Source organism: Eleutherodactylus coqui, chromosome 9 (assembly GCF_035609145.1).
Source record: "Eleutherodactylus coqui strain aEleCoq1 chromosome 9, aEleCoq1.hap1, whole genome shotgun sequence".
Taxonomy (NCBI): Eukaryota; Metazoa; Chordata; class Amphibia; order Anura; family Eleutherodactylidae; genus Eleutherodactylus; species Eleutherodactylus coqui.
The window spans coordinates 75,903,521-75,930,526 of record NC_089845.1 but is presented as its reverse complement, the minus strand read 5'-3'; the positions used below and the strand labels follow the sequence as shown (position 1 = coordinate 75,930,526).

The following is a 27,006-nucleotide window of genomic DNA, read 5'->3' as shown; positions in this document are numbered from 1 at the left end:
GGGGGCGCTCAAGGCTCTCCTGCCCCGTGCTGACCCCCAGATGGGGGGGGGGGGGGCGCGCTCAAGGCCCTCCTGCCCCATGCTAACCCCCGGATGAGGGGCCGCTCAGGAGCTCTCCTGCCCCGTGCTGACCCCCGGATGAGGAGCCGCTCAGGGCCCTCCTGCCCCGTGCTGACACCCGGATGAGGGGCCGCTCGGGAGCCCTCCTGCCCCGTGCTGACCCCCGGATGAGGGGCCGCTCGGGAGCCCTCCTGCCCCGTGCTGACCCCCGGATGAGGGGCCGCTCGGGAGCTCTCCTGCCCCGTGCTGACCCCCGGATGAGGGGCCGCTCGGGAGCTCTCCTGCCCCGTGCTGACCCCCGGATGAGGGGCCGCTCGAGAGCTCTCCTGCCCCGTGCTGACCCCCGGATGAGGGGCCGCTCGGGAGCCCTCCTGCCCCGTGCTGACCCCCGGATGAGGGGCCGCTCGGGAGCCCTCCTGCCCCGTGCTGACCCCCGGATGAGGGGCCGCTCGGGAGCTCTCCTGCCCCGTGCTGACCCCCGGATGAGGGGCCGCTCAGGAGCTCTCCTGCCCCGTGCTGACCCCCAGATGAGGAGCCGCTCAGGGCCCTCCTGTCCAGTGCTGACCCCCCCGATGAGGGGCCGCTCAGGGCTCTCCTGCCCCGTGCTGACCCCCCAGATGAGGGGCCGCTCGGGAGCTCTCCTGCCTCGTGCTGACCCCCGGATGAGGGGCCGCTCAGGAGCTCTCCTGCCCCGTGCTGACCCCCGGATGAGGAGCCGCTCAGGGCCCTCCTGTCCAGTGCTGACCCCCCGATGAGGGGCCGCTCAGGAGCTCTCCTGCCCCGTGCTGACCCCCAGATGAGGGGCCGCTCAGGGCCCTCCTGCCCGTGCCGACCCCCGGCCTCTGACATGTCTCCTCAAACATAAGCCCAGCAGGTTGTACTTGTCTCCCAGTTGCCGGCAGCCCAGTGAGTGGCGCCCTCCGCCCTGCAGTCCCCCACAGCCCCGGTGTGAGGCGCCCTGCAGTCCCCCGCAGCCCCAGTGGGAAGCGCCCTTCGGTGCCTGCAGTCCCCCGCAGCCCTAGGGGGAGCGCACTGTCTGGCACGCAGCTATGGACGTCCCCATCCCGCTTCCGTGTGCGGTGGCGCCGGCCTGCCCCCAGTGAGCTCCGGCCTATCAGTGACCGCCGGCCGGCTCCGGGCTGCCGTGACGTCGCTGTGTGAGCAGGCGCTTCGGATGAGTTAATGGAGTCGAGGCCCGGATACCACAGGGGCGGCGGTAACAACATCACCTGGGGGGACTCCCCGGCGCTGCCCGGAGCCCAGGGCCGCAGGAGGAAGCAGCCTCCCCGGCCGGCGGACTTCAAGCTACAGGTCATCATTATCGGCTCCCGGGGAGTGGGGAAGACCAGCCTGATGGAGCGGTTCACGGACGACACCTTCTGCGAGGCGTGCAAGTCCACCGTAGGTAAGAGCGGGCGGCGCGGGGCATGCTGGGAGTTGTGGTTCCTCGGTGGTATTCTGGACGGTGTGCACTGACAACACCGCGGGGCATGCTGGGAGTTGTAGTTCCCTAGTGGTAAGCCTGGACTGTCTGTAATGACAACACCGTGGGGCATGCTGGGAGTTGTAGTTCCCCGGTGGTGTTCCTAGATGGTGTATACTGACTACACCGTGGGGCATGCTGGGAGTTGTAGTTCCCTGGTGGTGTTCCTAGATGGTGTATACTGACTACACCGTGAGGCATGCTGGCAGTTGTAGGTCCTCAGCGGTTTTCCTGGAAGTTTGTACTGACAACACCGCGTAGCTTCTGACAACTTGTGCTCTCGTCTGCGGCTTCACCTCGGCGTCCATCGCAGATTCCGGCACGTTTGATGGAGAAACCAGCGCCGAAGCGGATGTTATATTTTCCTCCCGAGGGGATGACGGACCCCACTGGGAATTGTCCCGGTTAATAGCGCATCAGATCCGCCGCGCAGCAGTGCGCGCCCTTCACCACAAGCCATGAGGCGGATGTGACTGGTCTGTAGGCTGCAGACGAGCTCCAGATCTATGCCTTCATGTTACGGAGGAGTGTCCCTGAACGACCTGTGACGGTCTGAACATGCCTACGGCGGTCTGTACATGCCTACGGCGGTCATTCCGGGATACGCGGCCACGATATGGATACATATATACACATGGAGTACGCTCATCTGTCGCCATGGGAACACTACTGCTGACCTGTCCTCAGGATTGGTTCCCAGTAGCTGATCAGCTGGGGTCCGCCCCTCGGGACCCCGGCCGATCAGCTGATGGCACGTCCGCCATCAGCAGCGCTACGCACAGCGGGAACGGTAGAAAATATGCATCAAAATTCGCATCATTTCCATGTCCAAAGCCGTGGATTTTAGTGCAGATCTGCAGCAGACGTCGCTGTCTGTCGGAGGGTGGAATCCGCTGCGGAGCCACACTACAGGCCATATTCAGATGTGCAGCGTCTTCCGCTCCCCGTGATCATACCCCTCAGGTGGGCGGGTACTCGGGCTGATAACGGGAACATATAGCATGCACCCCGATGTAGGCGCTCACACGCCGCGTTGTAGGGGCATTAGTAATAGGATTGTACACAGCGTACGGTTTTGGGCACGGCGTCTTCTGCTTACACCGTGTGATGAGCGAGCGTTTCATACCCGCGTAAGAGATCCGCCAGCAGCTGGTTGTGGCGCATTCACACAGGCGGAGGTTGGGGAAACGAACGTTCGTGTCCGATCATCCGCCGCCTTAAAAGTGGTGGTCTGGGGTTTGTATTCCTGGTGCTGTATTCGTGGTCTGGGGTGTAAGACTGCACCCCGCTCTACTGGACCTAACAACGGCCTGCAGTGCGGCACGACGCGTCCGGTGCAGGGAGGTGTTACCTGTCGGGCGACAACTCCTCTATGGTACACCCATCCTGCTTGTCACAGTTCTGCAGTGTATATACCGCTGCACAGCCACATGTTAACCCTTGGGTTACGGGTATACCGCAACTCTTTTTTCCGTCCGAACTGAAAAATGGGTCCGAAAATCGGAGGGCGATAGCCGCCGTTCACGTAACCGGTTGGTCCAAGGAATAGTCCAAGTAAAAGGTATCGCGGGGCGTCCTATTCTTGTGGGATCTTCGGAGGAGATATGTCGATATGCAGCCTTTCACACATCCGGCAGCAGTCTGTGTGCACGTACCCGCAGCTGCGCTCACATGGCGATAAGCTGTGGAAAACCTGCCTTCACATTGAGAAGAGGCGAATTCCGCATTGGAGATGACGATAAAATTGACGTGCCGCAGTTTTGAATTCCGCGCCGCGAGTCCCTCTCTGCACGGGTTTTGTGCAGATTATTTCCGTACCCCGTGGGCAACATTTTGAAAACCTCGTCCACCTTGCCGCTACGGTAAATGCAGCAGAATCTCCGTGCGGAGGGTTTGCACGGAAATTCCACTGCAATCCACTGCGTGTGAACCCAGCCTTAGGCTCATGTCCACGGGCGGATCAGAATCCGCATGCTGGAGCCCGCAGCGGATGGACTGCGGAAGGTAGTTTAACTTGCTTTGCAGATGGCCTGCAACCTATAGACATCTATGGGGTCCATCCGCACGGAATCCGCGGTGAAGTGGGGCATGCTGCGATTTGATTTCAGCACCCAACGATTTGCAAATCAAATCCGCATGCTTTAATGTCCATGTTGCCCTATGGGCGGCTTAATTTGCGGATCTCCCGCATGGGTGACCCCCTGCGGATTCCGCAAATCACATCCGCCCGTGGACATAAGGCCGCAGGGTGTAATCATGTGAGTGGTTGGGATGCGGTAAAAACCACACACAGTTTTGTCGCAATTTAATGCAATCTTCAATGCAGCTTCTATCAAAACCACATGAAGACCACAGGCAGCTTTTTGAGTGCGGTTTTTTCTCCCCCTCCCCGCGACCACCAGGCGATGCGCACATCTAGAACTCCAACATCTATCTTGCAAAATACTCATAGCTAAACCCCGAGGCCGATGCTCAGATTTGTGTTGCAGACGTTCCGTGGATCTCGGCAAGATTGAGCTCAGTAACATTGTAATGCGGCGGTTCCGTGGTTTCTCCGTGTGTAATATGTGCGAGTAACGAGCCATCTTCAGATCCCGTAATCAGCGGGTGGTCGTTATTCTGCATGGATGTTTTGCGCTGCGTATGCAGTGTCTGACGTACTCCTATAACTTGCATTGGATGCAGAATGCTAGTGGTTTCGGTTGAGATCCCACGCCAATCATCTTGGCTGCCGTCCTCCTACCCGCACCCTCTTTTTAAGCACTTGTAATCGCAGAAAACCAAATCCCTGGTATATGTATATTTTTTATTATTGTATTGAGCCCAATGGACACATATTAGAGACCTGCTGATGTGAAGTTGCTCCGGAGCGTCACGGTCACGAAGCTTCAGCTGTACTGTAGTAATTGTACAATCAACTGAGCCGTCTATTAATGCCAACACAAGCAGGGTCTTCATGGCACGTCAGCTGGCATCCTAGACCCGATGTCCTGTCAACAACATGGGCATTAAACTTCCCGGCCTGTGAGAGACGTGACTTATCAGTACAGTATGGAACTACGCGGTACATAACCCTATGGGCTCCTTCTCACTGGGGATCGCAATATCGCCGCGAGAAAATCATGGCAATATCGCGTTTTGGCTCATGAGATGCTTGAGCGTCAGCGATGCTTCTTCCTGACAAATACTCTCTCATCGCTGCCGCTTGTGATTTTCGCACGCAATATTCAATAGGAGCTTCTAATGTTAAAAACGGATCGCACGAACATCGCAAGTTTGTGCGTTTCGATAAAAAAAAGCTCCATAGAGCTAAACACAGAAGGATAGGGCAGGCAGGATGTGAATGAAACTATTGAGAAGCATGGGCTTCGTAGTTCTGCGTTTTCATGCACTCGCATCACGGGATTTTATCGCAAGTGTGAAGGCAGCCTTTAGGGCTTATATAGATGACCGCATCCATAGAAAGACCCCAGAACACAGACGCTGACTATATTTCAGAGATCTGCCAACTTTGGGTTAATCTCCTCTGTAATAATATTCTTCGCACAGACGGTTTGTCCTGATGATACAACATGCAGAGACCCCCTGACTGCTCTGTGTCCGTCCACAACCCCACTGTGCAACGGAAAAAGGGAAAGGCGTTTCATCTGCAGACTCATTGTCACAAACTGGCCCTTCCCTTCTGTGTGATGGTAATGTTTATATAAGCAATGACCAAATCAGAGCGAAAAGAGAGTTTATTGTGGAAACTGACCCCTTAAAGTTAGGCTCTAGTACCCTGTTATACCGCCTCTAGCTTGGATACAAGATGTAATTCGGGGAAGCATGGAGGATCTAGTACCCTGTTGTACCACCTTTACCTTGGATGCAAGATGTGATACGAGAGGCTTTAGTACCCTGTTGTACTACCTCTAGCCTGGATACAAGATGTGATATGGGCGGGCATGGAGGCTCTAATACCTTGTTGTACCGCCTCTAGCTTGGATATAAGATTTGATTTGGGGGGCATGGAGGCTCTAGTACCCTGTTGTACCGCCTCTAGCTTGGATATAAGATGTGATACAGGTGAGCATGGAGACTCTGGTATCTTGTTGTACAGCCTCTAGCTTGGATACAAGATGTGATACGGGAAGGCATGGAGGCTCGAATACCCTATTGTATCACCTCTAGCTTGGATACAAGATGTGGGTACTGTTGTATCTTGTCGCCACCGGAAGTTAGGGGTGTGACAGGTGTTACCAGGAGTGAACGCCTCTGTCGCACCCCTAGATACCGATTGGGGGACAAGATGCAGCAGTAACACCCAGAGGAGCTAGCAGCACGCTGTGTATCCCAACACAATGGCAGCGCTGCGAGGCAGACGAGGACAGTGAGCAGCTGCCACTCGCCAGTGGGGCTCAGGGTCCCGGTTGGCCCCTCAGCCCAGGAACTACCTCACATCACCGCTGCACAATCTGCTTGTGTGCAGCTGTGCCGCTGGCCCCGCCTTCTGTCTTACCGTAGGAGCCGCAGGATCTCCGCACATGGGCCCTCCCGATCTGCTGTCAGTGTCCTTGGTGTGGCAGGCATGGAGGCTCTAGTACCCTGTTGTACCGCCTCTAGCTTGGATACAAGATGTGATACAGGTGGGCATGGAGGCTCTAGTACCCTGTTGTACCACCTCTAGCCTGGATACAAGATATGATACCGGCGGGTATGGAGGCTCTAGTACCCTGTTGTACCACCTCTTGCTTGGGTACAAGTTGTAATACGGGCAGCATGGAGGCTCTAGTACCCTGTTGTACCACCTCTAGCTTGGATACAAGATGTGATACGGGCGGGTATGGAGGCTGTATGGTAGTACCCTGTTGCACCGCCTCTAGCTTGGATACAAGATGTGATACGGGCGGGCATGGAGGCTCTAGTACCCTGTTGCACCGCCTCTAGCTTGGATACAAGATGTGATACGGGCAGGCATAGAGGCTCTAGTAAGAAATACTCCTGTCTGAAGGACCCCCAATCCTGCATACACATACGAGCTTCGTTGTTGGTGCAGCACCGTATACTAACCCTGGAATCCTCCCCTCAGTGAACATTCCCACCGGTACCCCAGATCGCTATTAGTGTCATTTCTTAATACAACAAACCTGTATTGCGCTCCTATATGATAATGACACTTGGCAGTTGTTTCAGAACTACTTTTAAAAAATAGTCCTCATCTTCATATATTTCTTATTGGTTTTATATCCTAAAGCCGAGCGGGTGAACCCCCTTCCCCGGTGTAGTATTACCGTCCGTCCGGGAAGGTGCAGTATTACAGGGTTAATATACTGAGTCTGTTCTAAAAGCTCAGCTGTGATTGTGTTTATAGAAGGTGCGATTCCCACATCCCGAATATCTCCATCACCCTCTATAGAGTGTGAGAAGCTGGTGGGTGGATTACATACAGGCACATGATGCCGGCTGACGACATCTCCGGCCGGGCGCACACAGCCCAGTATACCTGGATTGGACTGATTCTGAGTGAGGGTTCCATTCCCGCAGTCTATACAGCGTGGCTTTGTATTCACCCTGTACATATACCAGTGTTATTGTAGGCCAGGCCCGTCATCCTTGTGACAGGACAGATAAGGAGAGGCGATTGACTCCAGAAGTGCGTAACCTGATGGGAAGCAGTGCCCATAGTCCCCAGCAGATCTCTGCCCCGTCCTAATGTGTTTACTGCTGTTACTGACTTGCCGTTCCTCGCCAGGCGGTATTCTGGTGTCGGCACCTGTTCCCTGCCTTGTGACTGCGAGGAGGGGGGGCGGCGTACTACATTTCACTGCTGATACTGTGCATATAGCATTACTGAGTGACAGGATTACCAGCACGTGATGTGGTTGCTCCAGAAGGCTTGTCTAGTTGTAACCTGGAGCAACATGCTGAATCATAAGACATATACATAGTTCTAGGGGTTATACCGCAAAACCACTTATCACCTATTCACAGACCATGTGATAACTGTATGATCGCTAGAACAGGGATCCCGAGCCCTCCATTCCTCTTTACTGCATGACCACAATGAGAAGGTTGAGCGGAGCGGTGGTCGCACATGTGCACTGCAGTTCTATTAAAAGTCTATAGGACTAGCGGAGATAGCTGAGCGCTGTACTTAGCTGACTCCGTCAGTCCCATAGGATTTAAATGGAGCATCAATGTACATGTGTGGTCACCACGCCATTCATACTGCAGGGAGGAAAAGCGGTGGGCTCAGGACCCCATTTATAGCAATGGGTGCCACCTTCAGTAATTGATAAACTAGCACCAATTCTGTGGATTGGTGATACATGTTTTTCATGGGGTAAACCCTAAAGGTCCATTTAGACACAATTATCACTCAAATTTCGCTCAAAAGCTGTCTTTTGAATGATAATTGTTGTGTCTAAATATGCGCATCTTTCACTGTTCGGCCGAATGACGGTTTTCAGTTCCACTTGAAAACCGTCGTTCAGCAGAACAGATGATAAGCAGGACCGCACAATGTGTTCCGCCCATGGAGAGCTGATTATATGGTAGCTGATGACATTGTTACAGAGCAGAACAGCTGCTAAGCAGAACCATAGGCTGTGTCTGCTGTCCATGGTGCTGAATTCTCCACGGGGAGCCCATAGCTGAACAATGGAGCTAATTACAGAGCTCAGACCTGCTACTGAGTTCTGTAACAGCTCCCAGAAGCTCATTTTCATGCAAATGAAGCTAATAAAGTACTAATAGCAATTAGTACCCATTAGTACTTTATGCAAAACAATCACGGATCTTTCAATCCTTTGTAAGATATCTTCATATGTAAATGGCCCTTTAAAGCTATGTTTGCACAAACTTTATCGCTTCCATTTTTATGTATAATCTATTTTCTAACAAAAAAAAATATTGATATAAAAAATATGCAGCGCCATTGTGCAATCCGATAAAGGCCGACTGTTCAATACAACACCGAGTCATTGAATGAAAATGTACTTTCCAGCAGGAGTACTGTAGCAAACCTTGGCTGTATTGTTGTGAAGAATATCCATCCCAAGCATAATATACCATACACAATACTCTAGTCTTGTCTGAACTCCAGGATAACCTTGAGGGATACGAACGTACTAGCCGTTGTCATGGAAGGGAATGATAACACTCTGGGAACCATAGTGATAAAGAAATGGGCCGCAGTAGGACAAGGGAATTATACATACACTAATATGTTTAAAGGGGCCTTAAAAGAGGAGAAGTAAACTAAGACACAGCAAAGCAAACAGGTGTTATTTGTAACGTTTATTAAAATAAGATAGAGTTATTCACAAAAATGATATACTGTAAAATAAATGAGAAAAGATCAGTAGGGCAGGATAAGATACGGCGGAGGGGAGAGAGAGAGATCAGACAATGGGCAAGGGTATGTAGCTGCCCCTTGTAAGCAGCAAAACAACAACCGCCCCCTCACCAAGAGGATGAAGAGAAAAGAAAACAAAAGAAGACCGAGGAATTACCATTGATTAAAGAGACTGTTACTACCGTTCATGACAGAGGACTGTAAATGCACAGAAACCCGTCATTCAAAGGACTAAATGTTGAGAGAGAGGCCTTTAAGGGGGGTGGGGGAGGGAACAGGAGGGAAGGGGAGGGGGAGGGGGAGGGAGGGATAAGGGAAACAGTTATATATATAAAATGCTATAAAGATATGTAAAAGGAAGAAAGTTTAATAAAAAACATTTTCAATCAAAAAAAAAAGGGGCCTTGATGAACCTCGGACGACATCAGTTTTTAATTTTTTTTATTTTTAAAGGATTAATGACAAAACACATCCACCCGCATCGAGATGCGCCCCCCCCCCCCCCCCCCCGAACACTCCACAATGGCATATCTGCGTACCTGGGCATAATTTACATGTCATGCTTAGTATCTATGAATGGGTACATTCCTGATATTGAACATGAATGCCATATCTTCCCCATTGGAGAGCCTCCCAGGAAAAAATGCCCGAAATATTAAATCGGGGGTTTCCTACAGATCTTCCCCACATATACTTAACCCGCCTTGATGACTTCAGAAAAGGCCGGCGGGGTTGTGGTTCTGCAGAGACTTTAACGCTAAGTGGGCTCCCTACCCAAATTGTCAGACCTTCGGAGATACGCCCAGCGTAAGGACTGCCCCGTTTTTGCTTTCAGTGACTTCACACAAGACCAGAACCTTGGGCCGTGTATCCCAAGTCTGGTATTGTTCCGTTCTGTTATTTTCTTCCTGTTTATACAACGATACTGTCTTATTGTGTATAGCGGTCTACCCTTATCCCCCCGTGTACCAACTTTTTTGTATATCCTTAGTGTGTGTAATATATATCTGCACTGCTAGTTTGTTTTTTGTTTTTGTTTTTTTAGAATAAATCTGCAATTTATCGGTCAGCCGCCTGCACATGGATGGATGTGCATTGCGGAATACGGAGCGGGCGTCTGCCTCCAGATTCCACAGCAAGTACCGCCCATAACATGCTATGGAAAATCGCATTTTCCTCTACATGAGCAAAAATTAGTCGCGATTTTCTACTTGCGGATTTTCTGCTTGCGGAGGAAAAATCGCAGTATGTTCTATTTTTGCGCGGATGGCTTTTATTAAAGTGTGCAGTCGGCCTTACTCCAGTTTTTTGTGTAAAAAAAGTAGCACCTCTTTGTGCCATGGAGTATTTGTGTAATACTGTAGCTCTTTCTGTATTTTGTGCTGGTCCCGACATTTTTTGACGGCCTTGTCCGGAGGGGCGGGGCCACCCTGGACTGACAGATTTCTGTATAATTTACCCCAGACCTGGAGTTCATTTCTGAGAAGCTGCATGGACCTGTCGGGATGTGCTGAGTACATGGACAGGCGCGCGCCTCTTCATGTATTAAAGCCCACCGCGCGCAAAAGGAAATCATACGAAGTCTGGCGTCCGAAATACCGGGCTCATTAATCTTCCCCCGCAGTGTTCTTGCAAAGTTTATGGAGTTTCTGGTTTATTTATTCTGCTGCTTTGGGTGAGGGTTTCTTCCACGGTCTTCTATAGGATTTTGCCATTCATGCTGGCCTCTTATAGGCATATCTTGCAGCCATTGGCCACCTCAGGCAGGATTATGGCCGCTTGCAGGTACAGCGCCATGCGACTATACCCTTAGGCCTCGTTAGAAGTGTCTGATCCATGCTGGGTTCTTCCAAAGTGGACCTGATACTTTCTTCAGGGGAAGAACTCTGAAGCTGAGCTTACTACTATGACTCTCACTACTGCCCTCATTCATAATGCAGGGCTGTCACATCCGCTGCCGTCGGGATAGCTTCAGTATAGATTAAAGCTGGAGTAAACCCACCTGTCCTGCATCGATAGAGCTGGATGTTGTCATGTGTGCAGAAGACGTTACTGACCATTTCTTCTGGGTAACGAGGGCATGCTTGATCCGACCTATTACATATAACATATGCTTCAAGCTGAGCAGTACACGATACTTATGGAGCAGCAGCATCAGCTATACGATGCTGCAATGTTATCTTGCATGGGTACCAAGAGTCTTTACCGGGTCTCCCGGCAGCCCATCCGCTATATGTGATCACAGCAGCTTCCCCCATCTGTACTTTCTATTTGTCAGTCATGGGTATACTACCCTGTTTCCCTGAAAATAATTAGGCCCTAGCGTTATTTTTAAGGAGGCTTTAAATATAATCCATACCCTGAAAATAAGCCCTAGTTACACTACATTCTAAAAAAAAAAGAATAGATTACCCAACAGACTCGGTCCAGGTTGCTCCCGCTGCTATCTAGAGGTTCGGTGTGGTTTTCGCAGTCCTCAGCCGCTCGTACAACATCACTTCCTGGTTACAGAATTCATAAATCCTATCTCCAGGAAGTGATGGCTGTGATTGGCTGAGCAGCGGTCAAAGAACCAATCAATGCAACACTGGATGAATCAGTGCAATGGCTGCGATTGGCCGTGGCTCAGCCAATTCTTAAATCCCGCCCCTGAGGGGCTGAGGATTATGGGAAGCGCGTTTGAGCTGTGGAGATCAGCGGAAGGGACCTGAACAGAGCCTGCTAGGTAAGTGTAATAAGACCTAATTCTTCTCTGAGGGCAAAAATCAATATAAGACAGGGTCTTATTTTCAGGGAAACATGGTAAAGATTATCCACCTGGGAGTGGACAATGCAATCTTCTGCAGTTGGGGTGATGTCACACGGCCATTTTGGGGGCAGTGAGGTCGGATCCGGAATTTCCAGTTTTCTGTAGTCCAGGGGTATAGCTGAACAACGGAAAGAAGAAATGGTAGTGTGAACCGGGCCGATCTCATGGGTTGTGCTGAATGCCAAGCTGACCTAGTTGTGTAGCATTCTGCAGGAGATGCTGGAGGACATTCTCATTGACTTGTGCTGTTTCTTATTTACAGGTGTGGACTTCAAAATCAAAACGGTAGAGTTAAGAGGAAAGAAAATTAGGTTACAAATATGGTGAGTAAACGTTGTGTATGTGTAACGTCTGGGTGTACCTGCTGATACATTAACACAAGTGGGCAGCTCTTCAGTGTGACCAGCCTGCTGCCATTCACACGCCGTCCACAGGATGGCCTCTAAGGTTACATTCACATCTGTGCTGGAGGCTTCATCTGAAACCTTTGGCGCAGCTCCAGCAGAACGTCCCGGACCGTTTGGTACTCGGCATGCATGCTGGTAATTCAGAGCAGAAAAATACTACCGGTTGTGTCGCAGTGAAATTGACCTGCAGTCCGGGTATGAGGCCTCTATCACACGGGCGACAGCATATCACTACTGTGTACACGCCATCTTGTAGCGTCAGTGATGTGTGTTTTTTTTTCTTGGGATTATTGTAGCATTGCGTCGCTGCTACCCGCAATTTTTTTTCAGGAGAAAGTTAATAGGAGTTTCTAACGTTAAAATTGCATTGCGTCGCACGAAAATCGCAAGTTCGTGCTATGTGTTAAGAAGGAGGGTCCATAGGGAAACATGAGCTGCAAGAAAAATCACAGCTGTTTAGAGCATGCCACGATTTTGTATTCTTGCAATGTAGCAGCCTACAAAACATCACTAATGTGGAAGCATGGGCTTCACATAAATGCGTTTTGTAGCACTGTCGCATCGCGAGAAAATAGCGCAATTTTTGTAGCCTGCATGAAAGCAGCTTAAGGCCTTTACCACACGGCCGATTTTCTTGCACTGCAAGAGTGCGAGAATTCGCATGCATGTAGAGCCCATGCTTTCCCATGGGTTCTTCCACACAAGCAATGTTTTGTAGCGAGATGACAGAATCGCGGCATGCTCTATACAGCCTTGATTTGCGGGGGTTTTTGTAGCCCATGTTTCCCTATGGAGCGTCCTTGTTTATCACATCGCACGAACTTGGGATTTTCATTAGAAAGTCCTATTAACTTTCTCGCTACAAATTACGCGTAACAGCGATGCTACATTTTTCTCCAGAAAAAAAGCATCACTGACGCTACAAAATCGCATGTACATAGTCGCGATATCGCTGTCGCCCGTGTGCAAGAGGCCTTAATCCACACCACGGGTCCATTCTTGGTGGATTCCACACCAGTTTTTTCTTTTCTTTTTTTTTTTCCACAGCTCTTGGATGAGATTTGTTTTGAATCTCATCCACTTTTCTGCTAGATTAAATGTTAATTCAAAAAACAGAAAAAAGGTCAGCTTACCCAATCTTGCAAATGTTGCTTCGAGGAGTGTGCAGGGATGCTCTAATGCAGGGGTCCCCAACTCCAGTCGTCAGGGACCACCAACAGGTCATGTCTTCAGGATATCCTATAGTAAGAACACCTGTGGCAATGTCTGAGGCACCGACAATAATTACATCACCTGTGCAATACTGAGGGAATCCTGAAAACATGACCGGTTGGGGGTCCCTGAGGACTGGAGTTGGGGAACACTGATCTAATGGACCCTTGAAGATACATCCAGTGATCCAGAAAATAGGATAAAAATCCCAGCACTTCCTTAAAAGTTCAACTTTATTGTTAATCCATATCAATGCCAAAGGCAGTGACGGCACACAACAGCTCCTACGCGTTTCAAGCGCTGCCGCTCTTATACATGGCTCTTAGTGTGAATGCTGTGGATTCTCTGTCATGGAAAATATGCAGGTGACTCCGCCCACTATGGGTGCACCCTCGAGCCGATTTCTCACGCGGCAGAATCACCGTGCGCATCGCACAACGGGCTGTCCACAGCAATTCTGCAAGAATTCCACAGCGGTCAAATCTGCACCTAAATGGTGTGGATTGGGCTGCGTTTTCACTTGCGGAATTCAAGGACTGAACTCCGCAGCATAAACAGCCATGGATTTCCCATAGAATTTCCACCCGTGCCCGCTGCCATAGCATTGCATTAGATAACGCAAACCTAGGCAGACGGCCAAGATTTGTCCGTGTGCGGCAGCCGTCTGTAGGCGGCCTTAGTGTAGTGTTTTTCTAGCGGAATGAACAGTGCTTTTTTTGCACATGTATTGGCGTACTTTACTGATCTTTTTGCGCCCACAAGGCATATATGCATGCAGCAAACAAAGATGCACCAATTCAAATGGCTAATGAGTTCCAGATGTGCTCTTTGTCCTGTGCGGTTAAAGGGGTTTTGTCATTACAGCAAATCCCCGTCCACCTGCTCGGCCTGGCCTAAAATAAAGAGGGCATACTCACCTGTCCTGAAGCCCTGGGACGCAGCTAAGAGCCGCTGCCGGTATCGGCGGCAACTTCCGCCTTGACGGCCTGGTGGAAGTCAGGTGACGTCTGCTGCGAATCAGTCTGCGGTGTAACTGTACATATGTCACTGTACATGCTACACGTACGATGACTCTGTGGCCTCTGATTGGCAGCAGACGACACCTGACTTCCACTGGGCCGTCTACCCAGAAGGCGGCTCTCAGCTTCTTCCCAGGGCTCCAGGTCAGGTGAAGACGCCCTCTTCTTCTTCTTTTTTTTTTTTTTTTAAATTTTAGGGCAAACATGTGATCGGGGTTTTGTTGTAATGACAGAACCCCTTAAAGCCATGTTTCACGCATCTCCTTGCATGTTGCACGCAAATACGTTTGTGTTAAGCCGGTCTTAGTATGGAAAAAAAAAAAATACTGAATAATGCACAATCTAAAACGAATACTTGTTGATGCACCCTTTGACTTATGACCGCATTCAGTCTTTATAAGTAAGCTGCATGAATGATGAGCTGATCACTCAGTGTAAATAGCAGGCGTTCAGTACTGAACAGCCGCTATGTCGTGTAAATAGAGAGGGGCGGGGGAGAGTGAGGAGAGAAATCTCCTCCAGCCTCCCTGTTGTGAGCCAGCGATGCTAGCTCCTGTGCAGCGGCCCCGCAGCGAATATGTGCGGGGACGAGTGTCGGGCATCGTTTGCCAGACAGTCGTCCCGTCTAAATGGGGTTTACGAAAATGTCAGGAAAATCCTCCTAGAGGAGCTGAACTTTATATGGGGCAAATCAGAATCACTATAATTAATGGCAGCGGAGTGCTGACTACTACTTAGCATGAGTTTACATCTGACTGGCTAATTCTGAACACAACCACATCCCCAAATATAAAAGGGTGTTCAGACTTATGCAACCACATTATTTTAGCTATTTTTATGTTTCCACCATAAATAATTTCAGTTTGTTTTCCAATGGATTTGTACAGATAACGGGTCACATCGGAGGTCGAAATACATCTGAAATTATCCATTTATTGTTAGATTTTTAACCTGATCAAAACCTGGCATTTCATTTGGGGTGTGTAGCCTTTTTATATCCAGTGTACTTAGTATGTGTCTGTGTGTATACATACTGTATGTACTTGGACTAATCACTCCCATTACGGCTCCAGCTCCTCTCCTCCTGTGATCTGCCGTTCTGCAGCATGTTTTGATCACGCAGCGCACTATGGGCCGTGTAGGTACACGCTGGTAAACGCCACAAGCCATGATTAAAGCCGTCCGATTATGAGCCTCAGCTGCTCCAATTACTAACTAAACAAGTTAAAACAGAAAAAATCATAAAGGTAGCTAGATACAGAGATGCTGGATTTACGTGTAGTGACGTTCGCCAGTCACAGACGGAGCTTAAAGGGGTGGTCTCGCGAAACCAAGTGGGGTTATACACTTCCGTATGGCCATATTAATGCACTTTGTAATGTACATTGTGCATTAAATATGAGCCATACAGAAGTTATTCCACTTACCTGCTCCGTTGCTAGCGTCCTCGTCTCCATGGTTCCGTCTAAATTCGCCGGCAGCTTGCTTTTTTAGACGCGCTTGCGCAGTCCGGTCTTCTCCATTCAGCACGAGCCGCTTCAGTGTGCTCCCCGCTACAGCTCTTCTGCGCATGCGCAGACGAGCTGTCACTGCTCGGGAGCGCGCTGGAGCGGCCATTCTGCACCATCCTCTGTTAGAGGAAGGTGCAGAAACTGGAGCTGCCCAGCGGAGAAGCCCAGCCCAGCCCAGCAGCCCCGAGAAGCCTCCCAGGTAAGTGATGGGTCGGGGGTCGGGGGGCTGCCGCTGCGCCGGGCTGCGCCGTCGCTAGGCCGGGGGGGGGCTGCCGCTGCGCCGGGCTGCGCCGTCGCTAGGCCGGGGGGGGCTGCCGCTGCGCCGGGCTGCGCCGGGGGGGCTGTCGCTAGGCCGGGGGGGGCTGCCGCTGCGCCGGGGGGGCTGTCGCTAGGCCGGGGGGGGCTGTCGCTAGGCCGGGGGGGGCTGCCGCTGCGCCGGGCTGCGCCGGGGGGGCTGCCGCTAGGCCGGGGGAACTAGCGCTGGGCTCCGGAACCTAGCGCTGGGCTCCGGGGCCTTCACCTGGGCTGAGGGTCTAGCGCTGGGGAGCCGGGGGCTAGCGCTGGTTACCTGCTGTCTGGTCGGCGGCTGCGGGGCGTCTGGTCGGCGGCTGCGATGCGTCCGGTTGCCATGGAGACACAGCTGGCGGCGTCTCGGGAGCGCGCACGTCGGGCTGCAGCGAGCGACGGGGAAAGAGCCGGCGGCCATCTTGAGGAAACTTTTATAAGTTGCTGAAACGCTGGAACGGTAAGTACGAACCAGCTAGAAATGTCATTTACAGGGGGGCTTAGTAATGTGTACTTAATGGGGGGGACTGGGCAAAAAAAAAAATTAACTGCTTCCTCGAGACGTTCTGCTGGGCAGGCCGAGACTCTTTGGAACTAAAGACCCTTCCAAGTTTATATGAAAACAAGTTATAGTAAAATTCCAGAGGGTCACTTTAAACTCTGAAGGTCACTTTTATGTTTTTACTGTTACTTTTGGAGACTTTTTATTCAGTTTTCTACGTATTGTAACAACATTGAAGATGATTTGATTTTCATTATGAAGTGAATCTTTCCTGAGCCGTTGAGGACAGACTGCAGTATTTCTTCTATTCATACCCAACATGAGTGTTTGCTGTTCCCAATACCAGAATAGTTCTAGAAATATTTTGTTTATAAAAAAAAAAAAAGTTCCAGCAAACTTTGTGCATTGTTTGCAGAGTTTTATGCTGTTAATCGCACCTGCACTCTACTTTTGACATTTCTTCTGTGTGCTTGTGTCTCTTGCTCTTTGGGTTCAGTCATTAAACTTAGCTTTATCCATTTTCCACCGAACATGCATCTTCTTACATTTTGTTTGACCATTAAGTGTAGCCGTGTGACTAATTTTGTATACCTTGTTTGTGCTCCATATAATCTAACTTATGTTGCCTTCTGTTTACCATTTCATTGCTCTCACCATTTGCTTATTGTGCTTTCCACTGCCTGCACTGCTTTCTCAGCATCCACACCGGTCCACTAATACTTGAATGTGTATGTACCATGTGTTGGTCCTTCATCTGTGTGTCCCTGTCTGGAATGCGGGTTACTTGTTAGAGGAGGTCTGCGGGCTCATCACCAGGTAACACATTACTTTTTACTGCTCTTGCTCTCACTTATTGAGAAAGTATCGGTTCTAATCAGTTCTTTTTACAGTCTTGTGTTCTCTTCCTAAGCCGGCACTGTTGGTCACTTGTAGGGGTTCTATACTTTTAAAGGGCTTTTTTTTAAATATATATATATTTTTTAACCCAATTTCTTGAGCAATTGACTGCAAATATACTGTATTTAAGAGCTCAGATGCACTGGCAAGGAGACAGTATGGTGGTATTAGTGTAATATGTCTCCACCAGAAGCTAGGAGTTGACTGGCCTGAGCGAGAGGTAATGCCCGGGTCACGCCCCTAGCTGACTATTGGCTATCCTGCACGCACATAAACACGGCCAAGCGTATCAGTTGCTAAGGGGGCGGGGCTGCCCATCACTCGGCTGATCTGACTGTGATCCAGCCGGTGGAGATGGGAGAGCGGCTCAGCATCACTATCCTCCAGTAGCACTATCTTCCCCACACATCTGAAGACAGGTGGGCCTGCCCATAATTCCGCAGCTCTGAGGGGCCGGGCCGGCCATCACTGCAAAGGTGAAAGCTGAGAGCAGGAGGCTGCATGACCCGGCAACTGATAGCACCACACTGTAGAAGGCAGAGTGCCATCAACCCCGTGTTCCTGCTTGTGTATGACGGCCAGCTGCAGAAAACAGCTGGCAGGTTAGCCAGCTAGGGGTTTGACCGGGGCGTTACCTCTAGCTCTGCCTTGGTCAACCGCTAGCTTCCGGTGTCGACATATTACACTAGTACCCAGTATGGTTTCTTTACAATGGAATTTGTGTTTCTGGAGATATTGAAGCAATCCCTCTAGAGGAGAATACCTCTACATCCCACAAGGGCAGCACAGCAGAGTATTCTCTGTGCAGACACTGAACTGGAAGGGGGTGAGATCACAAAATGTGAGCTAGAATTCTTTGTTAGGGCATCTATGAGACATACCTTCACCCAATTATAGGGAGATGAATTGTATAACTAGTGCTGTGCTAATTAGGTCACCTTCCACCTACTCAGACTCATTGTCAGCCAGTAGGAGCACAGAGACGGCGCACTCGCCCTTGTGCATTAGGTGTAGGAAAGCTGTCTCTGTTCCCTTACACAAGGCATCTTAGAACAAGCAGTACAATGTATCTATGCATAAAAAGCTTTATACAAACTGCAAGTATGTATTGTCTTTCAATTTTAACTCTTAGAGTTAACTCGTAGAAGAGACTTGGACTCCATTGGGATATATAATCTTCTTATTTCGCCATTAATAGACATCACCCAGTATTTAGGCATTTTGAGCGCCAAGATGCTCGAGCTCCTCTTACAGATCGGCCTTTGTTTGTCCCAGTGTGAGTAGGTGTGAAGCTGAATGCTAATTGCTCCTCTTTGTGGGATTTGTCTTGCAGCATTTTCTACCATCCTCTCCTTGCTTTTTGTAGGGACACAGCTGGCCAGGAGCGCTTCAACAGTATTACTTCAGCCTATTACAGAAGTGCCAAGGGTATAATATTAGTCTACGATCTCACCAAGAAAGAGACTTTTGATGATTTACCAAAATGGATGAAGATGATTGATAAGGTGGGCATTATGGGCGCTGGTTCTATAAAGTGTAACAACCAGTCTTTTAGGAAATGAATAAAATGACCAACCTTCTCCATCCCGAGTAAGTCACTAAGTAATGCATGCACCTGTACAGGTAGGATTTCCGAAACGCATAATGCATGCACCCTAGAGTGACCCCACAAGGAAGGCCAGTGATGGGTTACACCTCATGCAGTAGTCTGCATTCAGAACTTTCTGTGCATTATAGCCATGCCAGGACTCTGTCATTCACGCTGCCATATTATATAGGCCTTATTCACATGAGCGTTTTTATGCGGCTAATTTAGCCGGGATTAAAAAATCGTGATCACCTTGAAGCATTGTTTTCTAATATAATCATTCAGATGAGCGATTTTTAGCCACGTAAAGACATCATGCCGGGAATTATAGGACATTGGCAACCGATTTCATACATGGCCAGAAAGAATAGGTCTTGCCCTATCTTTTTACCGATTTACGCTGGAAGCTCCTATAGTCTCCTATGGGAGCTGGAAAAAAAAGGGAGGAAGTTTAGCAGCGTCCAGCGCCGGGAAAGGATTACAGCTTCCTCTATTTATTTATCCATTAGAAGGCATCCTAAGGATTTATGCCGACTGAAGGATTTCCACGCTACGGTTGCCCATGTAAATGGACGAGAAAACGCGGCTGAAGCTCGGGATTTGATTGCGGCTATTTCTCATTTACACGATTTTTTGACTGAGATGCGGCTATCGTGAAAAAGCGTCGCTCATGTGAAGGACCCCTTAAATTGATGGTAGAAACGTGTGCTTATGTAGGAGTACATCCGTATGACAAATATTTTAATCTACTGTACAACGGGATAGAGATATATTCACACTCTTCACTTGACTATTAAATGTGTGGGAAAGGGGTTGAATTGCTTTTTTTTTTTTTTTACACTATATTGTCATAATACAACGGAGTGATTTAATGTTTGTGTTAATGTAGTACGCGTCTGACGATGCAGAACTCCTTCTAGTCGGAAATAAGCTGGACTGTGAAACTGACAGAGAAATCACTCGGCAGCAGGGAGAAAAGGTAAGAATCTCCAAAATACGGTTCTGTTAGGATTAGAAATCTGATCTCCCATGCGTTATCCACACCAGTTCTCCCTCAGTATGCAGTATAAATGGGTTCTGGGATGACCATTGTAAGATGAAAATATAGCAGCTTCACCCCCCCCCCCCCCCCATAGTAGCCCCACTAGTGATAATGACTCCCCATGGTAGTTCCAGGGATACTGCCTGGCTAGAGGCCAATAGCAAGCTCCCTATTGGCCTCTGGCTGGGCAGTATCCCTACAAGCTTTACATTCACCCTGCCTGCAGGTTCGGCGGCGGCAGTCGCTGCTGAGTCTGACTGTTGACCTCTCACATAGGTGCAGAGGTCAACTGTTATAGATTCTGCACTGCGCCGCTGCAAAGGAGCTGTAGGTGAAGTAGAGGCAGCACCCACTTGGAAACACCAGGGATGGAACAGAAGAGCAGTTTCGACCCCTGTGTAGTGGCCAACGCTCGTAATTGCAAGCACAGCTCTATTGAAATCAATTGTAATTGCACGCGCAGATCCCATTGATTTCAATGAGAACTGGACCTGCAATTACAAGCGCTGTCCGCTGCAGAGGAGCCAGAGCGGCAGCTTCCACTCTGACGACTGTGTATTCTGGCAGGCGCTGCCTGGATAGCCCCCTTAACTCAGCACTGCCGGCAGGCCTCATAAAATGAGGCGGCGGGCCAGATCAATGATAACACTATGAACTTGACTATATGTCATACTCACAATGTCCAGTTGGAATACTGGGTCAGTTCTGGCAGATACCAGTAGAAGAACAGATGAGATAAATGTTACTTAGGGAAAATGAGTTCAGATGGGTGTAGTGGTCGCCGTTCAGCACTTCTCTCGGTTAGGGTGTTATGGGGACAGCTGAATGATGTTATGAAGAGGATGTACTATGGAGGTTGCCAGTGGTGATGGAGACTTGGGGATAAGCAGAAACGCCTAAGAACAAAGTAATAAATCATGAGACAAACTGTTCCTAATATCAAATGAACATCTCTATGACAAATCTGTTATTTGCCTTCTCAGTTGGCAGGAAAACCTGAGGGCAGTGACTTATCTTCACTAGCTACTCTCCTGCTATGGTAATGCGTATAGGTGTTGATATTCTGAATGGGTTGTCAGTGGCCCATCCACTGGTGTTAGTGGTTAGGGCTACATTTACAGGAGCTGCTATATAGTGTTAGGTAGGCTGTGAAACATAGTAGGAGTTCATAGATGGAGATTATGGCTGGATTTCATTAGCTCTGTTGGCTTGAATTGGTCATCCACCATTTTTTTTTCGTTGACCAGTTATCTATCTTCTTGAATGATCTGATAAGCAGTTTGGATATTTAGGATTTGGCCTTGATGATGACCGGATGATAGTGTTGTGACCACTCCGGACATGCAAAGATGAATCTATTTAAGCTCCTCTGCTCTATAGATGATATTCTGTGTGGCCATTCAGCATATTTTAGATTATGGTTAACATCCAGGTCAACAGAATCGGCTGTCATGATTGCTTGTGGGGACATTCTCCTGGCTTCCACATCTTCCCAATCTGTGTCCTTAAAAATGGATAGTTCTTGACGTCTCCTTTTACTCCGAGCTGCTTGAACTGATGTTTTTTTACACACCAGCCTCTTAAGGTGTTCAGAGTGACTTGAGTCAGAGAGTTTGGTTAGCGTGGAGAGGACAGCATACTCAATTTTGGTGGCACGATCTCCAGGAAGAGGAGACTTGCATGTGTATGGTTTGTACAGAAATACACCAATAACAAAATAACCTACCCCTCATCCATATTCCTTGCCCTTCACCATTTCTGGGGCCACACATCCAGGTGCACCTCTACACATTTCTTTGGTCCTCATACACGCACCCAGTAGAGCAGTGCCAAAGTTAGTTCTTTTGACGACACGGCTGTCGACAATCAGAAGAATGTTTTGTGGCTTCAGGTCCCGTGTTTAATGCCTTTCTTATGCAGGGACTCAGACCACCTTTACCAAGATACATTGTAATGTGGCGGCATCAAGAGGAAAGTTCTTATGCATAAAATGATGGCGGCCCCCTCCAGTGGCTAATTTCATCACACAATAGACAGAGTTTAGTGTGTGGAAGGTGGACAGGCCTTGAATCGGGGGCACAAAAGGATCCTCGAGACCCAACAACTGATTTTCAAAAACTAATTAGCAGCCAGAATAAAAACTCGAGAAAGATCTTGCATTTTACAAAAACTGTCACTTCCTCTCGTGCCATGGGTAGGCCAACTTGTATCTCTTCATGGGAAAACGTTATGGGCATTAAATTAACGGATGCCGAAATGAGAACCATGTTTAATATCTCATATGGGATCGCCCCACGTGTCCGTCTGCAGGAGAACCATTTCTTATTATTACTAGATGGTACAAAACTCCAGAGTGGTTATATGCATACAGACTCTCTGAGACGGACTGATGTTGGAGATGCCAAGAGCAGACCGGATCATATCTACATATCTGGTGGAACGGCCCCTAAGATTCAAAAATTCCGGGCAGAGGTTGCGAGTGAAATGGGAACAATACTTCAGAAAAATATACAGCCCTCTCCTGGCCAATCCTCCTCACCAGACCCTGTGCATCCTTTAACCTGCTAAAAGATAGGCTAACCTCATATTTAATTGCAGCTGTCCCAGGTCCTTGCAGCTCCTGCATCACATCTCCGTTGACAAGCTACAGAGTCGGCTGCTGCAGCCGATCGCAGCCCTCAGAGGTTGCTGGCGGAGGTCTGTGACTGGCTGCAGCAGCCTGTGATCTCCTGTAAGCACAGCAATGGCAGGAATGGAGTGGTGCTGGGCAATAATATATCTCAGAAAAGCTCCTTTAACCTTTATTTTGACTTTTCTACTTGTAGGTTCTCATCCCTCATATTGTGAATTTTATATTGTTCTGTATGTCTATTCGGCAATCTAGAATACATTATTACATGCTGGAGTAAAGAAATTTTCTATAGATGGCAAAATTTGCACTCTGCCCTACCAGTTACAATTATTACCGTGTTTCCCTGAAAATAAGACACTGTCTTATATATATTTTTGCCTCAAAAGAGGCAAAGTGTCTTATTTTCAGGGGGTGTGTAATAATACTCACCTACCAGCCGGTGTTTCGGTCCTCGCACCAGCCTCCGTTGCTGCTGCAGACTGCCGTGTCCTCCTTCAAGTAGACAGAGCAGTTCTTCCTGGAAGCGGGGCTTGAATACCACGTCTCCAGGAAGCTTATGCTCTGATTGCTTAATCAAGCGCGGTGTCAGCCAATGAGAGCTGGCGCTCAATTAACCAATAACAGCCATTATATGTTGTCATTGACTGACGCAGCGCTGCATTAACCAATCAGAGCATTAGCTTTCTGGAGGCAGGGTATTTAAGCCAAACTTCCAAGAAGAACTGCTCTGTCCGCTAGAAGGAGGACGCAGCAGTGACGGAGGCCAGCGCGAGGCGCAGAATGCTGGCGGTAGGTGCGCATTATTTATTTATTTTTTACATGTAGCCTAGGGCTTATTTTCGAAAGAGGGCTTATATTTCAAACCTCCCCCGAAAATTGCGGTAGGTCTTATTATCGGGGAAACACGGTAATTATTACTTGCCTTTAAGATACATATAAATACATCTGTCATCAAAATGCTGCTTTTATGGCTCTTCAAGTATCTTTTTTTCAGGCCTGGTTCACACAAACTGTAAACATTAAACTATTAAATCTGCCTGAAAATCTGTACCAAAATGTGCCATGAAATGTCAGTACAGATTTAGTTGTGAATCTCGCCCATGGCTTTGGAATCTGCCGCATTTCCATAATGGATGGGGCTTTTATATGTCTAGAATCTGCTGCTGGTAGGTGAATGGAGCTGGCTGATGCCACGTTGTTACATCGTACTGTATGTAGTTGGGGAATTGTGCTGCTGATTCCACAATAAATGCTCAGATTCCATCATTCAATATAACTGTATGCTGCTCTGTATTTGCTGTAAGAACGACCGATGTTTAGGCAGAAGCCAGTAGCCCCCATTATAGCTTAGCGGGGTCTACCGGAGGTGGCAGTACCTGTTGTGGACTCTGTTATAAACTGAAGCCACTGCACAGACATGATGCCTATATTTACTGCGCTGTATCTCCAGACTTCAGTGTTTGCATATTGTTCACTTTGTACTTATTATCTTTCGCATTCAGTTTGCACAACAGATAACTGGGATGCGGTTCTGCGAAGCAAGTGCCAAGGACAACTTTAATGTAGATGAAATCTTTTTAAAGCTGGTTGACGACATATTGAAAAAGGTCAGTGTTTATCCCTGATTTTTACAATTATTAAAAAAAAGGTTTTAACAGAGTTTTATTAGAGTAACTGCATTTTTGCATATTTTTGGTAACACATCTCTAAAGATTCGGGGGCCGGCGTGGGTGACAGGTGAGTTGCGGCGGGGAGCAGGGGGGAGAGAGAGAGAGATCTCCCCTATGTTCCTCCCTGCTCTCCCCCGCCGCTCCCCGCCGGCCCCTGAATCTTTAGAAACAAGCGGGGAAATACTCAGCTAAGGCACTACGTGCTCGAGTAATGTGCCTTAGCGAGTATACTCGCTCATCTCTAGTTTTGATCTATGGGGTCCGGCTGAGCGCCTCTGCCCTTTCACTCTAGTGATCGTGGAGGTCTCTGCACCTAGACCGCCACTGATCACAACTTCTGATATGTCGCTATGACAGCTGAAAAGTTCTGCAAAAGTGTTGCTGCTCTTCTGTAATTTGTAATATACTGAAATTGGGTTTATATCGCCCACCGCTGGACTGCACTGGTCACTGCTACGCTGTGTGATGTCATCCATAATTACTGTTATATCCTGGGAGTTGAAGTCATTATGGACAATATACCGCTGTGTTATGGCGACCAGAGCAGAGATTCAAATCTCAGCATGCTACAAGGTTATAGGTGCGGTCCACACGGGGCGGATTTTCCGTGTGGACCATCAGCACGGAAATTCCATGACATTTACAGTAGCGGCAAAGTGGGCAAGATTTTGAAAATCTCATCCCCAAGGTGTGGAAATTGACTCGCGACGCGGAATTCACTTTCGCAGCATGTGAATTTTTTTTGTCGTCTCTGCTGCGGAATTCACACGCTCTCAATGAGGGAATGAATTCTGCACAGGAATTTGTGATAAAACCCATACCGAATGGTGCAGGTTTAGAGGCAGGCTTTCCGCGGCTGATCTGCAGCGGGATGTACACTGCGGACATTCCCCTGTAAGTCAGCCCGTGTGAGCGCAGCTTTATACAGTTTGCCTTTTGTCAGGAAAACTAGCAATTCCTTTAGCAGCATGTGAAATCTAGGAGGAGCACCAGAAAAGCTGAATTCTAGAATAGCCCCAAGCTTGTATCATAAGTGTTGACCCCTCCAGAACACTTTTTTTTTTTACTTTTTTTTTTTAGCAGAATTAATTAACTATTAAATTCTGTTTTATTCTGTGTATAAATAGCACATTTATTATCTATGTCATGAGCCGGGATAGGTCATCAATAGTTGATCGGCTGGGGTCCGACGCTCGGGACACCGACTGATCAGCTGAGCGGGCGCATGCTGTCAGCGTTGCAAATACACAGAGCTCAGAGCGGAAGTCTCTGCACCCATCTCCGTCTAGTGGCTGGAGCTTGTAACTGCAGGCATGCAGGTGATATCAGTCGTTTAGCCGACTGTCGTCCTGTGGGGATTTCAGTGCCTTTTAATAACCAAGTTACTCTGTTTCCATATTTTTGGCTTTCCTTTTTGTAACCCATTAATATGTCCCTTCCACAGATGCCTCTGGACATAATGCGGAACGAGCTATCCAACAGCATCTTATCTCTTCAGCCAGAGCCGGAAATCCCCCCAGAGCTGCCTCCGCCTCGACCACCGGTCCGCTGCTGTTGATTTCCTCCTGACACAGCAGGACAGTGACATTCAGTCTGTGTCCTGCCATACAATCATTAGAAAGGTCCCATTTTGCACTTGTTTTTCAGTAAAATCTGTAAATATGTAATCAACAGGCAAAGGTATTACGTTTTGAGATTCTCTCTTTTGCTCGACAGCCCGGAGCGTGCACTCCAGCCGGAATGGGCTTTGGATTGGAAAGCTTGGCCCATCTTTTAGCGCTGTACCGCAGTGGTTCCTGCAAAGCACTTTATTCCAGGCTCCACTAGTTGCGTAGTATCTAGTGTGTTGGCATCCTAGCGTTTTCAGCTCAGAAGTTTGTCGTCTCTTTAACCAATCTTTAATATTATTATTTTTTCCTTTTTTGTATTTTTTTTATTGTATCCAAGCACATATATGGTGCTTCGCTAAACTGTATTATCACTCCAAAATATTTAGCTATTTAAGGTTTCCAATACCGAAATGCTTCCATATACAGTATATTCAGTTTATTACATAGAGCTCTTTTTAATTTTTTGTTTGTTTTAATTATAGCAATAGTTGATTACTGGACCTGCCATGAGTATTAATGTTCGCTCCAGTAGTATTTATTAACGTTCAGATAGCTTGAAGAACTTTTTGTTTTTTTTTGTTTTTTGGGGTTTTTTTGTTTGTTTTTGTTTTTGTTCTAATCGAGTTCCAACCTGAGCTGTCAATCTCCTTTTCTGTTGTTTTTAATGCCCCTTGCACAGGATCTGTGTGGCATTGGGCGCACTAAACAAGCGTGGCAGAGTACAGGATGTGGTTGATGAACTCACGGAAGACTTTCATTGCGCACAGCATTTATTGGGCTAACTTGGAAGGAAGGACTGAAAAGGCTGCTAAAAAGTAGCATTACTGTTCCATCTAGGAATGGAGAGGACTAACCGTTTTTTTTATTATTAGTATTTACCTACTAATCAGTGCATTTAACCCTGCCACATTGGAATTCTTTTTGGGGGTGGGGTGGGTTGGGG

General features: G+C 48.5%; 1 protein-coding gene across 1 annotated transcript; it reads left to right on the top strand.

Moving 5' to 3' along the window:
* Positions 1–1,063: 1,063 nt before the first annotated feature.
* Positions 1,064–27,006, top strand: RAB12 (RAB12, member RAS oncogene family). The gene is made up of 6 exons (XM_066579564.1): positions 1,064–1,465; positions 11,951–12,011; positions 18,888–19,026; positions 19,999–20,088; positions 24,286–24,390; positions 25,898–27,006. Exons 1-6 carry the CDS (start codon positions 1,243–1,245, stop codon positions 26,009–26,011), a joined length of 732 nt encoding a protein of 243 aa, XP_066435661.1. The 5' UTR covers positions 1,064–1,242; the 3' UTR covers positions 26,012–27,006.

Coding starts and splice junctions, on each gene's coding strand:
- RAB12 (XM_066579564.1), top strand. CDS start 1,243: ATGGAGTCGAGGCCCGGATACCACAGGGGCGGCGGTAACAACATCACC. Junction 12,012..18,887: donor AAAATTAGGTTACAAATATG/GTGAGTAAACGT, acceptor TGCTTTTTGTAG/GGACACAGCTGGCCAGGAGC. Junction 19,027..19,998: donor GGATGAAGATGATTGATAAG/GTGGGCATTATG, acceptor GTGTTAATGTAG/TACGCGTCTGACGATGCAGA.